The sequence below is a fragment of the Symphalangus syndactylus genome, chromosome 9 (genome assembly GCF_028878055.3).
Source record: "Symphalangus syndactylus isolate Jambi chromosome 9, NHGRI_mSymSyn1-v2.1_pri, whole genome shotgun sequence".
Classification (NCBI taxonomy): domain Eukaryota; kingdom Metazoa; phylum Chordata; class Mammalia; order Primates; family Hylobatidae; genus Symphalangus; species Symphalangus syndactylus.
The window spans coordinates 52,059,839-52,072,343 of NC_072431.2; the positions used below are offsets into that span (position 1 = coordinate 52,059,839).

The 12,505-nt window shown below is 53.0% G+C and overlaps 1 protein-coding gene across 13 annotated transcripts in view; it reads right to left on the minus strand.

The window, feature by feature from the left end:
- IQCE (IQ motif containing E) overlaps nt 1-12,505 on the minus strand; it is a 54,863-nt gene that overhangs the window by 18,799 nt on the left and 23,559 nt on the right. For all 13 annotated transcript variants that reach the window (XM_055292170.2, XM_055292171.2, XM_055292175.2 and 10 more), the window contains 7 exons: nt 12,273-12,345; nt 11,893-11,942; nt 9,798-9,961; nt 8,347-8,402; nt 6,142-6,341; nt 3,290-3,394; nt 1,477-1,567 (listed from right to left, as the gene is read on the minus strand). In XM_055292170.2, coding sequence (XP_055148145.1) covers nt 1,477-1,567; nt 3,290-3,394; nt 6,142-6,341; nt 8,347-8,402; nt 9,798-9,961; nt 11,893-11,942; nt 12,273-12,345 — 739 coding nt within the window. The remainder of the gene's footprint in view (nt 1-1,476; nt 1,568-3,289; nt 3,395-6,141; nt 6,342-8,346; nt 8,403-9,797; nt 9,962-11,892; nt 11,943-12,272; nt 12,346-12,505) is intronic.

Below are 12,505 nucleotides of genomic sequence, written 5' to 3' on the forward strand. Positions count from 1 at the left end.
AAATCAGCTTCTCAGAAGACAAATGAACATTTACTCACACAACTACAGACAGCTAAAAAAATCTAAATTTTCACATGCTTATAAATTCCTTGAGGCAACTCTTAAACCGACTCTTGTCACTCCATTTAACCTACAATTAATCATTCCCACGTGAATGCTGAGAGCTGATTCCCCTACTCGGAGAGCTGATCACTCAATTAATCCCACTCTTCCTTTTCTCTAAAATAGAAATGTTTCCTGAGGAGGAAAATAACACAAAGCTAATACATGCTTATTACGAAAAATTCAGACAATACTAAAAGAAAGTAAAACAAAACAAAAATTGCTTATAACCCCACCACACAGAAAAGGCTGTATTTCAGCAGTTTTCAGACACTTTTGTTTTCTCTCTCTCTGTCTCTCTCTCCTCCATTTTCAGACCTTTTTCTTTTCTCTTTCTCTCTTTCTTTCTTTTCTTTTTTTAGTGAGACAGGGTCTGGCTCTGTGGCCCAGGATGGAGGGCAGCGGTGCTACCTTGGCTCTCTGCAGCCTCCACCTCCTGGGCTCGAGCGATCTTCCCACTGCTGCCTCCCGAGCAGCTGAGACCACAGGCGGTGGCTTCTGTTGGTTTTATCCATGAGCTCCTCTTAGAGCAAACTGCAGCCTCAGGATGGTGACACCAAGTTCCTTGCTTTTTGTCTGAACATGCATGGGCTCACACCTGCCCTCTGAAGGATCCTACCCATTGGAAGGGGATTTGTGAGGACGCCCTTCTACCACCAGAAGTGCAAGTGCAGGCAGCACCAGCCATGGTGAGCAGAGCATGGCTGCGACCCTCCAGGGAGGCAGCAGAGAGCCAGGGACCTCAGAGCCACAGAGACACCACCGCGACCAGCTGCCCCCAGGTAGCGTCCACACACACTGAGGGAGTGGAGAGGCAGGAGAGCATCCGTCTAGGGTCCCTGCTCACCTGCCGGTTCCCTGCTAACAGTCACTCCACGTTCAACCCGTGCACAGCTGAGTGATGGCAGGGAGGGCACAGGAAGCCCCACCCCACCCAGAGGGCAGTGCCCGCTGAGGCTTTGCCAACCTCGTGTTCTGGAACTTAGATGAGAGGAGAGGACGCATGCCTAGGTCCATGCAGGGGCCTGGTTGAGCCTTCGTCCTTTTCCCCCAAGCCCCTCCTGCCTCTCAGTGACAGCTCCGGCCTCATAACTACACCCTCCGCATGACCGAGCTTTTGGGGAACTCTTTACTCACCAGCCTTGAGACTCAAATATCAGTTCGAGAAGTCAATTTGTTGACAGTCAATTAATCCAAAACCCCGGACTTCGATACACACGACACGAGTTATAGAAATCAATGGTGATGATAAAAGGGAGTGGGATTTTCAGTGGATGGTCAGAAAAACTCTGGGCAGGGAAACGGTCGGAACCGTCATAACCAGCCAAAGTCTCACCGCACCTGACGGGAGACTCAGCCGAACAGTCACTGTACCTTATGAGGAACTTCCGGGCGATCCTCTTTCTCTTCTTTCTTCATTTCTTGCAGTTTTTGGAGCTTGCTGGTAAGCATCTGAATCTCCTCTCTAAGGCGGAAAGGGAAAAGATGAGACACCTCACCTGTCACTATGTGAGGAAGGCCGGCGCAGGGCAGGGTGGGGCGGGCGGTCCATGCTGAGACAGGGGGACACCGGGCAGCCTGTAGAGAGCTGGTGGGGCCACGTCTCCCTGAGCCACTGGGCCCCAGCTATGACCTGATGGCCCCAGAAACCGTCGCAGGCCGGGACTTCCTGTTGTCTCCCGCTCTAGGCTGGAAGCCCCACGAGGCCGGAGCTGAGGACCCCCAGGGCCCAGCACCTCTCCTGAAACAGCTAAGAACTAAAAAAAGAATCCATTGTGTGAATGATAAGTAAGTAGGAGGCCGAGCGTGGCCGAGGCCAGAGGATCACTTGAGCCCACGCATTTGAGATAAATAAGCAGGGATAACTGGGGTTTTAGTAAACAGTATGAACAGAAGGCACTACAATTTAGATATTCATTCCAGGTACTAAAGGCAAAAAAAAAAAACTCATTTCTGCACATGTGCCCTTTCGGATTTACTTTAATTCTAGCCTTCTGACAGAATTCAGTCAGATTTCTCCTGAAAATGAAATGTTTTCTTTCTTTTCTTTTCTTTTTTTTTTTTTTGAGATGGAGTCCCACTCTGTCGCCCAGGCTAGAGTACAGTGGCATGCTCTCTGCTCACTGCAACCTCCGCCTCCCGGGTTCAAGTGATTCTTCTGCCTCAGCCTCCCGAGTAGCTGGGATTACAGGCACCTGCTGCTGTGCCCAGCTAATTTTTGTATTTTTAGTAGAGACAGGGTTTCACCATGTTGGTCAGGCTGGTCTTGAACTCCTGACCTCATGATCCACCCACCTCGGCCTCCCAAAGTGCTGGGATTACAGGCGTGAGCCACTGTGCCCGGCCAAGGTTTTCTTCATTCTGGTAATCTATGTCTTGCTAATTATTCTGAGTGCTAAATATGTCTGCTCAGATTGCTAACCTAGTTTTTTTGTGCATTTTAAAAAGTTAAGACTCATCACATAAAATTCACTATTTTAAAGTGTATAATTTGGTGAATTTTAGCATATTCACAATGTTGTGCACCTACCATCCCTAATTGCAGAACGTTTGCATCGCCCCAGAAAGAAAGCCATGCTCATCAGCAGTCCCCGCTCCCCTCCCAGCCTCAGCAGCAGCACTTGTCACATGGGTCCGCTCATTCTAGATGTTTCCTGTGCACAGAATCGTGTGCTACGCGGCCTTTTGTGTCTGGCTTCCTTTGCCGAGCACCACGTTTTCGAGGGTCCCCGGGATGGGCCGGTCAGGGCTGCCGTCCACTCTGCGCCTACGCGTGGTTGACCTCAGGGTGTTTGTCCACCAGCAGCTGATGGGCCGCGGGGTGGGTGCTGCTTCCTGGCTCTCATGAATGCGAGGGCATGGGCGGCCCCACTTGAGGATGTGGCCCACACCTGGGTGGTTCTGACCAGAGGCCAGTGTGACGGCTGGTTGGGAAGGGGCAGGTGCTGGCACAGCCAGAGCAGAGGACGCCCCTGAGAGGTGGCCACGATGCCAGAGGGCAGGCCCTGCTCAGCACCAAGAGGTTAGTCCCGGGCTAGGTGACAGAAAACCATGGAAAGACTACAGGGAGGTTTGGCCTTTCTAAGAGGCCAGCTGGCAGCAAGGCTGAGATGCCACGGGGAGCCACAGTGGTAGCAGCAGTGCAGACTCGCCTGGGTCCTCTCCAGCCCTGACCCGGGTCGCGTACCTCAAAACCTCCTCTCGCTGTCTCCTCTCCTCCTCGCCCTCCCTCGTGCGCTCCAGCTCCTTCTCCAGGTCGGCCTTCACCTGCAGGAGCTGCTTCACCTCCAAACTGCACACAACAACAGGAGACTCGTCAGCGTTCATGAAAACTGAAGGTTATGTCAGAGCAGGAAGGTGCTACAGAAAAGTGATGGTGCTCAACCCTTCCTTAGGACAGCAGATGGTGGGGCAGGAGGAGCACGAAAGGCCCATTTCTAATCACACAGTGCCAAGGACAGACCTCAGGGCCCTGCCTGCCCTGAACCGAGTACCTGCTGTGTGCAGGGGATCAACAGGACTAAGCCAGAGAAGGCCCTGCCGTCAGGCCATAGAATGAGGAGTTACCCCTCCAGCCTCCACTCATTGGCACGGACCTCACACCCGCGTGAGGGTGCTGCAGGCAGGCGCAGGGTCCGTGAATGGGGCAGGGGCCTGCCCTGCCTAGACCGTGGCACTGCCTGTGCGGGGCTCCAGCTGAACTGCTCCCAGATGCGTTTCTTGCGTCCCATGTGGTGCGATGGTCACACACTGGCCTTTTTGACAGAGACTTCTGTCTGAGTCTCAGATGGACTGTATGCTGTCTACGAGCCCTGACTGCTCAGGCCCTATGAGTCTCTGTATTAAATGCTAGAAACCCTAGAGTGCTTCACAGAGCCCCTGTCACACAGTAAGGGCTCATTAGAGGTGGCTCTTGTCATGCCACTTGACAGCTTCATAGATAATTCCAGAAGTTATTTACCTTTCATAATGACTACCTTAATTTTCTTTACCTAATGTCTATGAACTCTGTAATGACTGCTTAATTGGAAAAACTTGTCGTGAAATACTAATTTTTACAAAGGACCTATCAATTGGCATAAATGTGCTCTGAGACCTCACGTGAGGGGTAAGGACAGTGGTGACAGGTTGGCCTTCTACTGTTCACAGCAAGCAGCAGAGAATGTAGCAGGCTGGGAGGCACTGGCCAAGTTTTTCTCAGACCCTAAAGTGCACACAAATCACCTGTAGGGCTGAGTGTGGTGGCTCACACCAGTAATCCCAGCACTTTGGGAGGCCGAGGCGGGCAGATCACTTGAGATCAGAAGTTCCAGACTCAGCCTGGCCAACATTGTGAAACCCCATCTCTACTAAAAATACAAAAATTAGCCAGGTGTGGTGGCACATGCCTGTAATCCCAGCTATGTGGGAGGATGAGGCATGAGAATCGCTTGAAATGGGGAGGCAGAGTTTGCAGTGAGCCCAGATTGTGCCACTGAACTCTAGCCTGGGCGACAGAGTGAGACTCTGTCTCAAAAAAAAAAAAAAAAATCACCTGCAGATCCCACTGGATGCAGGGTGTGATTCCAAAGGCTGGGGTAGGGCCTGGGCACCTGCATTCTAACCAGCTCCCAGCTCTTGCTGCTGCTGCTTGCTTCACAGGCTACTCTGAGGGGCAAGTCATTGCAGTTCTTGCAAACTAGAGAGAAACATCATTCCAAAGATGATGGAGGTGGCTGACTCATGACAGAGCTGAGCCCAGAGGAGCTGCAAACGGGAGGAGGACAGGAGCCAGGCCGGGTGTTACGTGGCCATGGGTCACGGAACTCCAGAACACCCAGTGAGGCCCTGCCTTCCCAGCCCTATGGTCACACCAAGTATTTCACAGCATATGTCTTCTTTTTTTTTTTTTTTTGAGACAGTCTCACTGTCACCCAGGCTGGCATGCAGTGGTATGATTATAGCTCACTGCAGCCTCGACTTCCCAGGCTCAAGCGATTCTCCCACCTCAGCCTCCCAAATAGCTGGGATTACAGGCTTGAGCCACTACGACTGGCTAATTTTTGTATTTTTTGTAGGGACGAGGTTTCAGCATGCTGCCCAGGTTGGTCTCGAACTCCTGGACTCAGGCAATCCTGCCACCTCGGCCTCCCAAAGTGCTGGGATTACAGGCGTGAGCCACTGCATCAGGCTGGAGCATTTATGTTTTATTTCATATGTATTAATAGATCATATGCCCCATAAACATATTCTGAATTAAGATCATGCTGCATAAAATCTAATTGATTTTACATAAACCAATGAAAGTAAATTCCTCTCTAATAGACAATTTGAAGATTCCTCTGGAATTCAGGGTGGAGAGATTTAAATGTGCTCTCCCACCATTCCCTACACTTTTGAGTTGAGGTCTCACTCAGTTGCCTAGGCTGGAGTGCAGTGACACGATCATACCTCACTGCAGCCTCAAACTCTTGGGCTCAAGCGATCCTCCTGCCTTGGCCTCCTGAGTAACTGGGACTACAGACATGAGCCACCATGCCCAGTTAATTTAAGAAATTTTTTGTAGAGATGGAGTCTTGCTATGTTGCCCAGGCTGGTCTGAAACTCCTGGCCTCAAGCAATCCTCCCACTTCGGCCTCCCAAAGTGCTGGGATTATAGGCGTGAGCCACCGCACCCGGCCAGTATCTTCTTTTTATCAATAAAGCTGCCTTTATTTCACCACCAAAATGTAAGCAGTTTTAGAATCATATAAAAATATTTATGCAGTGACTACTACGAGCTGAACAGTTTTCCAAATTGACAACTATTTAACCCTGGCAACAATCAGTTTCCATAGGGAGTGAGAGCTGCTTCGCTGGTGAGGCTGCTGGCGGGGCCTGGGGAGGACCTACTCTCTCTGCAGCAGCTGTGCCTGTGGGGACACTGGCGGGGCCTGGGGAGGACCTACTCTCTCTGCAGCAGCTGTGCCTGTGGGGACACTGGTGGGGCCTGGGGAGTATCTACTCTCTCTGCAGCAGCTGTGCCTGTGGGGACACTGGCAGGGCCTGGGGAGGACCTACTCTCTCTGCAGCAGCTGCTCCTGCAGGGCGGTCCGCTCTTCCTTCAGGTCTCTCACGGCCCCTCGGAGACGCTCATGGTCCTCGTTGCGGTCCCCTCGTGGCTGTCCGTGCAGCGCAGAGCTGGATGCAGGGCAGGCTGGCGGGTGTGATCTGACCGGCTCTGCAGCGTGTGATCTTGAGCTCTCCATCACACTTAGTTTCTGGAGGCAACACAGGCATGTGTTAGATGCTAGTTCTCATTTCTACTTTCTATTTACCAAACCCAGAAAAGAGACACTGAACCAGGGCGAACCGAGTCTCCAGCAGGGCCACAAGAAAGCTTTGAGGGGAGCCGAGTTACCCAGAGACGCCACCGGGCACAAGCTACTGGGACAGCATGATCCCTGCTCAGCTCTCTTTAATCAGAAGCGAGGCACTCACAGACCCCACCGAGGCAGGGTGCTGGCAGAAGCCATCAAAACAGAGAGGAGGGCACGAAGGGAGGGGACTCAAATGACTCTGCACATCTACCCTCCCATCCCCTGGAACTGCCGACATTTTCAACCTTCATGCTTTCAGTCTCAAGTGACATCCTGGTGTCACCTGCAAAGTGCTGCTGAGCCCGTTCCCGCCCTCAACTCCTGCCTCTCCCAGCTCTCGGACGTGCTGCCCACTGTGCTTCCGAACCGCCTCCGTGTGCCTTGACTTCCCAACAAGTTCTATATTTTAAATGCCCACAATTTATAGACACTTTTCTTCTTTTTTTTTGAGACGGGGTCTGGCTCTGTCACCTAGGCTGGAGTGCAATCACAGCTTGCTGCATCCTTGAACTCCTGGGCTCAAGCGTTCCTCCTGCCTCAGCCTCCCAAGTAGCTGGGAATACAGGTGGGCACCACCACACCCGGCTAATTATTTTTGGGTAGAGATGGGGTCTTGCTATGTTGCTCAGGCTGGTCTCAAATTCCTGGGCTCAAGCAATCCTCCCAGTTGAGCCTCCCAAAGTACTGGGATTGCTGGTGTGAGTCATTGCACCTGGCTAGTTTTCTACATTGTAAATATGTAAAAAGCTATTTTTAAAAAACGTTTTTCCCTCTAGGTTTATTTTGTTTGGCCAAACAACACAGACGCTCTAATTTACTATTTAAAATACAAAGGTCCAGGCCAGGCGCGGTGGCTCACAACTGTAATCCCAGCACTGTAAAGGCCAAGGCAGGCAGATCACTTGGGGTCAGGAGTTCGAGACCAGTCTGGCCAACATGGTGAAACCTCATGTCTACTAAAAATACAAAAATTAGCTGGGTGTGGTGGTGGGCACCTGTAATCCCAGCTACTGGGGAGGCTGAGGCAGGGGAACTGCCTGAACCCAGGAGGCAGAAGTTGCAGTGAGCCGAGATTACGCCACTGCATTGCAGCCTGGGTGACAGAGTGAGACTCCATCTCAAAAAAAAAAAACCAGCCAGGCACAGTGGCTCACGCCTGTAATCCCAGCACTTCAAGAGGCCAAGGTGGGCAGATCACGAGGTCAGGAGATCAAGACCATCCTGGCTAACACGGTGAAACCCTGTCTCTACTAAAAATACAAAAAATTACCCAGGCGTGGTGGTGGGCACCTGTAGTCCCCGTTACTGGGGAGGTTAAGGGAGGAGAATCACTTGAACCCGGGAGGCAGAGGTTGCCATGACCTGAGATCGCGCCACTGCACTCCAGCCTGGGGACAGAGTGAGACTCCATCTCAAAAAAAAAAAAAAACAAAAAAACAAAAACCAAAACAAAGGTCCAATTCCAATAGAATCAGCCTAATTCCTACTTTGCAGTCGTGTAGGGGATGTGGGGAAATATTCATTTCCCGACATTTCTGGCTGGCCAGGAGTTGGGTCAACAGTTTCCTGTGGATTCTAACACGACTCAAGTGGCGGGAAGCAGCGCCACGTTGTTGGCGGGCAGTGCACAGCCCACAGCCTGCATAGGCGGGCTGGACTGTGAGGGGCTCCAGTGTGAAGCGCGTCTGCCTGAGGCCACACACAGAAGCTCACAGCCCTGCGAGGGGCGTGAGAGCTGCCTTCAGCATTGTCTAGACCTGGAAGTCGTCTCCTTGCAGTCTGTGTGTGGCGCTGCCTGGCGGACAGCCGTCCCATGCTCAGCGCCACCTTCCGCACCCCGTGAGCCCGTCCCCACAGCATGAGGCCCCTGGTCCCCAACGACAGTGGCACTGAGACGCCCGCTCACCTTCTCCAGCTCCACAATGCGCCTCAGCAGCCGGGGCTTGCTCCATTCCACATAACCTGATGGAAGCAATGCGGTTTCAAAACGGCATCCTGGTGGGCACTGCCAGCAGGGACACCCTTCTCAGGTACCACCTGAGGCTGCAGAGCCACACCCACAGGTCCTGGCCACCTGAGAGTTTTGCCCCGCACTGGCCCAGTTTCTGCCCCCTTGGATCGTGAAGAGATGTCTGTATTAACGGCCTCCAAGCATCTCGGGGTGACATTCTTTCCCGATTCCACCTGGCCAGGCCATTAAGACAGTTCTCATCAAGATCTCCAATGACTGTCACTCTGCCAAATCCAACAATCGGTTCTCAGCCTGTCCCCTTCCTGGCAAGCACAGCCCCTCGCTGGCCACTCCTCCCCTCTGCCTCGCTGGCTGCCCCTCATCCCCCCATACACCACCAAGTTCAGGGCCTGACCCCCTGCTCCTCTCACTCCAGGTAACCTCACTCGATCCACCTAAGTGCTGGTGACCCGCATCCTCAGTTCTCCAGCCCAGGCCTCTGCCCCGCAGCCCCACACAGCCACTGCCTGGCCCGCACTCCCACACACTCAGACCTCCCGTGGCCATTCCCCAAACCTGCCCCTCTGCCTTCCCCATCTCAGGAAACAGCAACTCTGTCTTTTCAGTTGCTGGGACAAAAAGCCTTGGAGCCTGGCTGCTCCCTCTCAGAGCCTACACCCTCTCTGCAGTTTCCCTAAGCTCCAGCTACAAGATGCAACCAGACCCTCAACACCTTTCACTACACCCACCACTCCTCCAGGCCACCAGCGGCCTGACTAGACAAGTGCAGAAGCCTCTGTCTGCCACCATCCCTGTCTCTGCACAGAAGCCAGGGGGCTTCGGGAAGCAGCACGGCCCCCTCCACCCTCTGCCTAACACTCCCACGGCACCCCTAAGGCTCCCAAGGGACGCTGCCTCGCTCCGCTGGGCCTCAGGGGCCACACTCCACGTGTCTCCCAGGCACTCAGCCCTGCCCCGCCCGTCCCACCCCTGCTGCCGTCTTCATGGCTATCTCACCCCTTCTGGGTCCCGCTCAGCTGTCACTGTCTAGGGGGCGCCTTCCTGTCAACCCTGCTTGCAGCTGCACACACCACCTGCCTCACCCCAAAATGTGTCCTCCTCCCCTCCTCCATGGCACTTACGGCCATCTGACACGTCACGCATCTGACCCAGCTCCTCCCTCCCTCCCTCAGCATTGTCTCCTCCAGGGATGTCTGTGAGCTTCCGTTTGCAGCTCCATCCCCAGGGCACCGTGTGGCCCGCAGCAGGTGCTGGCACACGTGGGAACTGGCGTCGCCCAAGGGTTCACATCTGCCCTCGTGGTGCCTGCCCTCAGTTGGGCCTACCCAGTGGCCACGCCCTGCCCTTCCCTGGCCTCCCTCCTGGAGTGGCTTTCAGGAAGGTACCCTGTGTCTTGGAGATGGTTGGGGAGGTGCTCAGCAAGCGGTCCAAGTCCTCCTTCAGGCTCTGGTTCTCCTCCGTGAGCTCCTGGACACTCCGGGACAAGTTCAGGAGGGCACTGCCCACCTTCTTCTGCCTTTTGGCGCCCGTCTTCTTCTCCCCCAGGGGCCTGGAACAACCAAATCGTGGGCTGAGGTTTGCATTGCTAAGCTGGTTTCACACACGCTTGAAACGAGGTACAGGTGAATCACAGCTTGCTCTGTTGGTTGTGAGCTCAGAGTGGTTTTTGCAGGTAAGTATTTGAAATCGAATAGGCAATAATAACTTTGAACCCTAAATAAGCAAAACGTTAGCACCCAGAATGGAACCCCATCCTTATGCAAGGTAAACCTGTGTAACAAAATGTCGTGTTCCAGCATCAGTATTATACTTTCCATGCCATCACTAGAAGGGCTGTGGAAATGTATCCTGTTACACCAGGTGCCTGCAGAATAGCTTAGATTTCGCCTCTTAGCCCACGAGGTCTAAAGTACAGTCGATCCTCACTATCCGCAGATCCCGTAATTGCAAATGTGCTTGCTGCTAAAACAGATCCGTCAGTCCAAAATCATTACTCATGTGGGTTTTGTGGGAATTCTCGCATGTGCACAGGTGATGAAAAATGCCAGTCGATGGCGCACACGTTCCCAGCTGGGGCTGACCCAGGTGGTGCTCGGCTCCTCACCTCAGCTCATGTAAAAACAAGTGTGCTTTCCGTGGCCTGCCTGGAGCTGTGGCTCTCACGTTTCTGTGCTGCTTGCTGGTGATGCTGCCTTGCGTGGGCTGGACTGCAGTGCCGAGTGCCATCCAGTGCCTCTAAGCTCAGGAAGGCTGTGTGGGCCCCCGTGGAGACGCTTATGTGTGCGCGAGAAGCCTCGTTCAGGCCAGCCGTGAGTTTGATGAAAATTAATCCACAATCACTATTAAATAGGGTGTCTTTAAACAGAGACACACATTAACCAGGTTATACACTGACTAGCTGATGAAAATGTTGCGACCAGGCCGGGCGTGGTGGCTCACGCCTATAATCCCAGCACTTTGGGAGGCTGAGGTAGGCGGATCATCTGAGGTCAGGAGTTGGAGACCAGCCTTGCCAACATAGTAAAACCCCGTTGCTACCAAAAATACAAAAATTATCTGGGCGTGGTGGCACGTGCCTGTACAGTCCCAGCTACTCGGGAGGCTGAGGCAAGATAATCACTTGAACCCAGGAGGCAGAGGTTGCAGTGAGCTGAGATCACGCCACTGCACTCCAGCCTGGGCAATATTTTTCAAAAAAAAGAATGTTGTGAGCAGAAGCTCGCAGGAGCCCTGTACCTCCTACTGCAGCAGTGGCTTAGTATTCGCTCGTTCCGTGTTCATGGAGACTTTATAACTCTGTAAGGCGGACGTGATAACCACTACACAACGGAAACCTACAGACACTTTATAACTGAATAATGAGAATCGACTGTAGTTAGTATCTGGCCCTTTACAGAAAAAGTTTTCCAACCAGTTTTAAGGATTAGGGGTAAAGAAAAAGGAAAGCAGTACATGACGTCAGCAAACTGCTGCAGAGGCCAGTGACGTGGCCAAAGCCATGGTCAGGAATCAGCCACCCAGAAGCGGATGGAAGCCTGGTGCTGTATCCTTTGGGAAAGGGATGTGGGAGATCTACCAGACAAGGAGAACCTCAGTGTTCCTCCTGATAAACTTATTTAGGAAAACATTAGGTGGCAAAGTAAACTTGTCCTTGTATGCAATGTCTTCCTAAAAAGGTGGATCTGCTTTGAAACAGCACTTTCTAGCTCTAAGCTGGAAGGCAGGATGTAGAATCTATAACGAACATGGGCAGCATCGAACACGCATTGGCCGTCAACACGTGGTCACTATGAAGGGTCTGTGAACACCGCAAATGGAAACGTGTCAACTCTAACCCTGAACAGAACAGGTGCAGTGTTGGCACAGCTGCCAAGCTAAGGGCAGTATATGCCACACCCACATGACAGCCACACGCTCTCAGAGGAGCTTCCACAACGTGAAGGCAACACACAAAACACAGCTTGCAAACGGCCATCATACTTCTTTCCGGTGGTTTCAGAACTTGCCAAGAGGGTCTGGAGACGATGCACCTGTAAATACCAAATTGAAATGCATGAAAACACAAGGCTAGCATGGAGAAAACCTTATCTGAAAACACCGACATCACAGTCCTGACTGCTGCCTACGGCCAGAAGCGGAAACTAAGTGGCCGCACTTCATCTTTCCACTGGGCTGAAGCAGGAGCAGGCTCCGGGAGTGCAGCTCTGGGCCACCTGGGCTTGGCCCACCACCCGGGGCCAGCGCCGGTCCCCTCCCACTCGGTGCCCGCCCTCCGCTCCACCACCCAGCATGGTGCCCGCCCTCCGCTCCGCCACCCAGCACGATGCCCGCCCTCCGCTCCGCCACCCAGCACGGCGCACCTCCTCGTAGTACGTCTCCATGGCGATCCGCATCTCTTCCAAGTTGGTAGTCTTCATATCGGTCTGGAGTTTGCTGAAAACCCAAGTTCAGCATTAACAGGGACGTGCCAGTGTTCTCAGGGGACAGAGCAAGAAGAAGAGTTTCCCAGAACATTTGGAAGAGGAGAGGCTTTGGAAAAGACCCAGGATGGGAGGGAAAAGCCTGAACGGGCCTTCATTCGACTTGTGCCTTG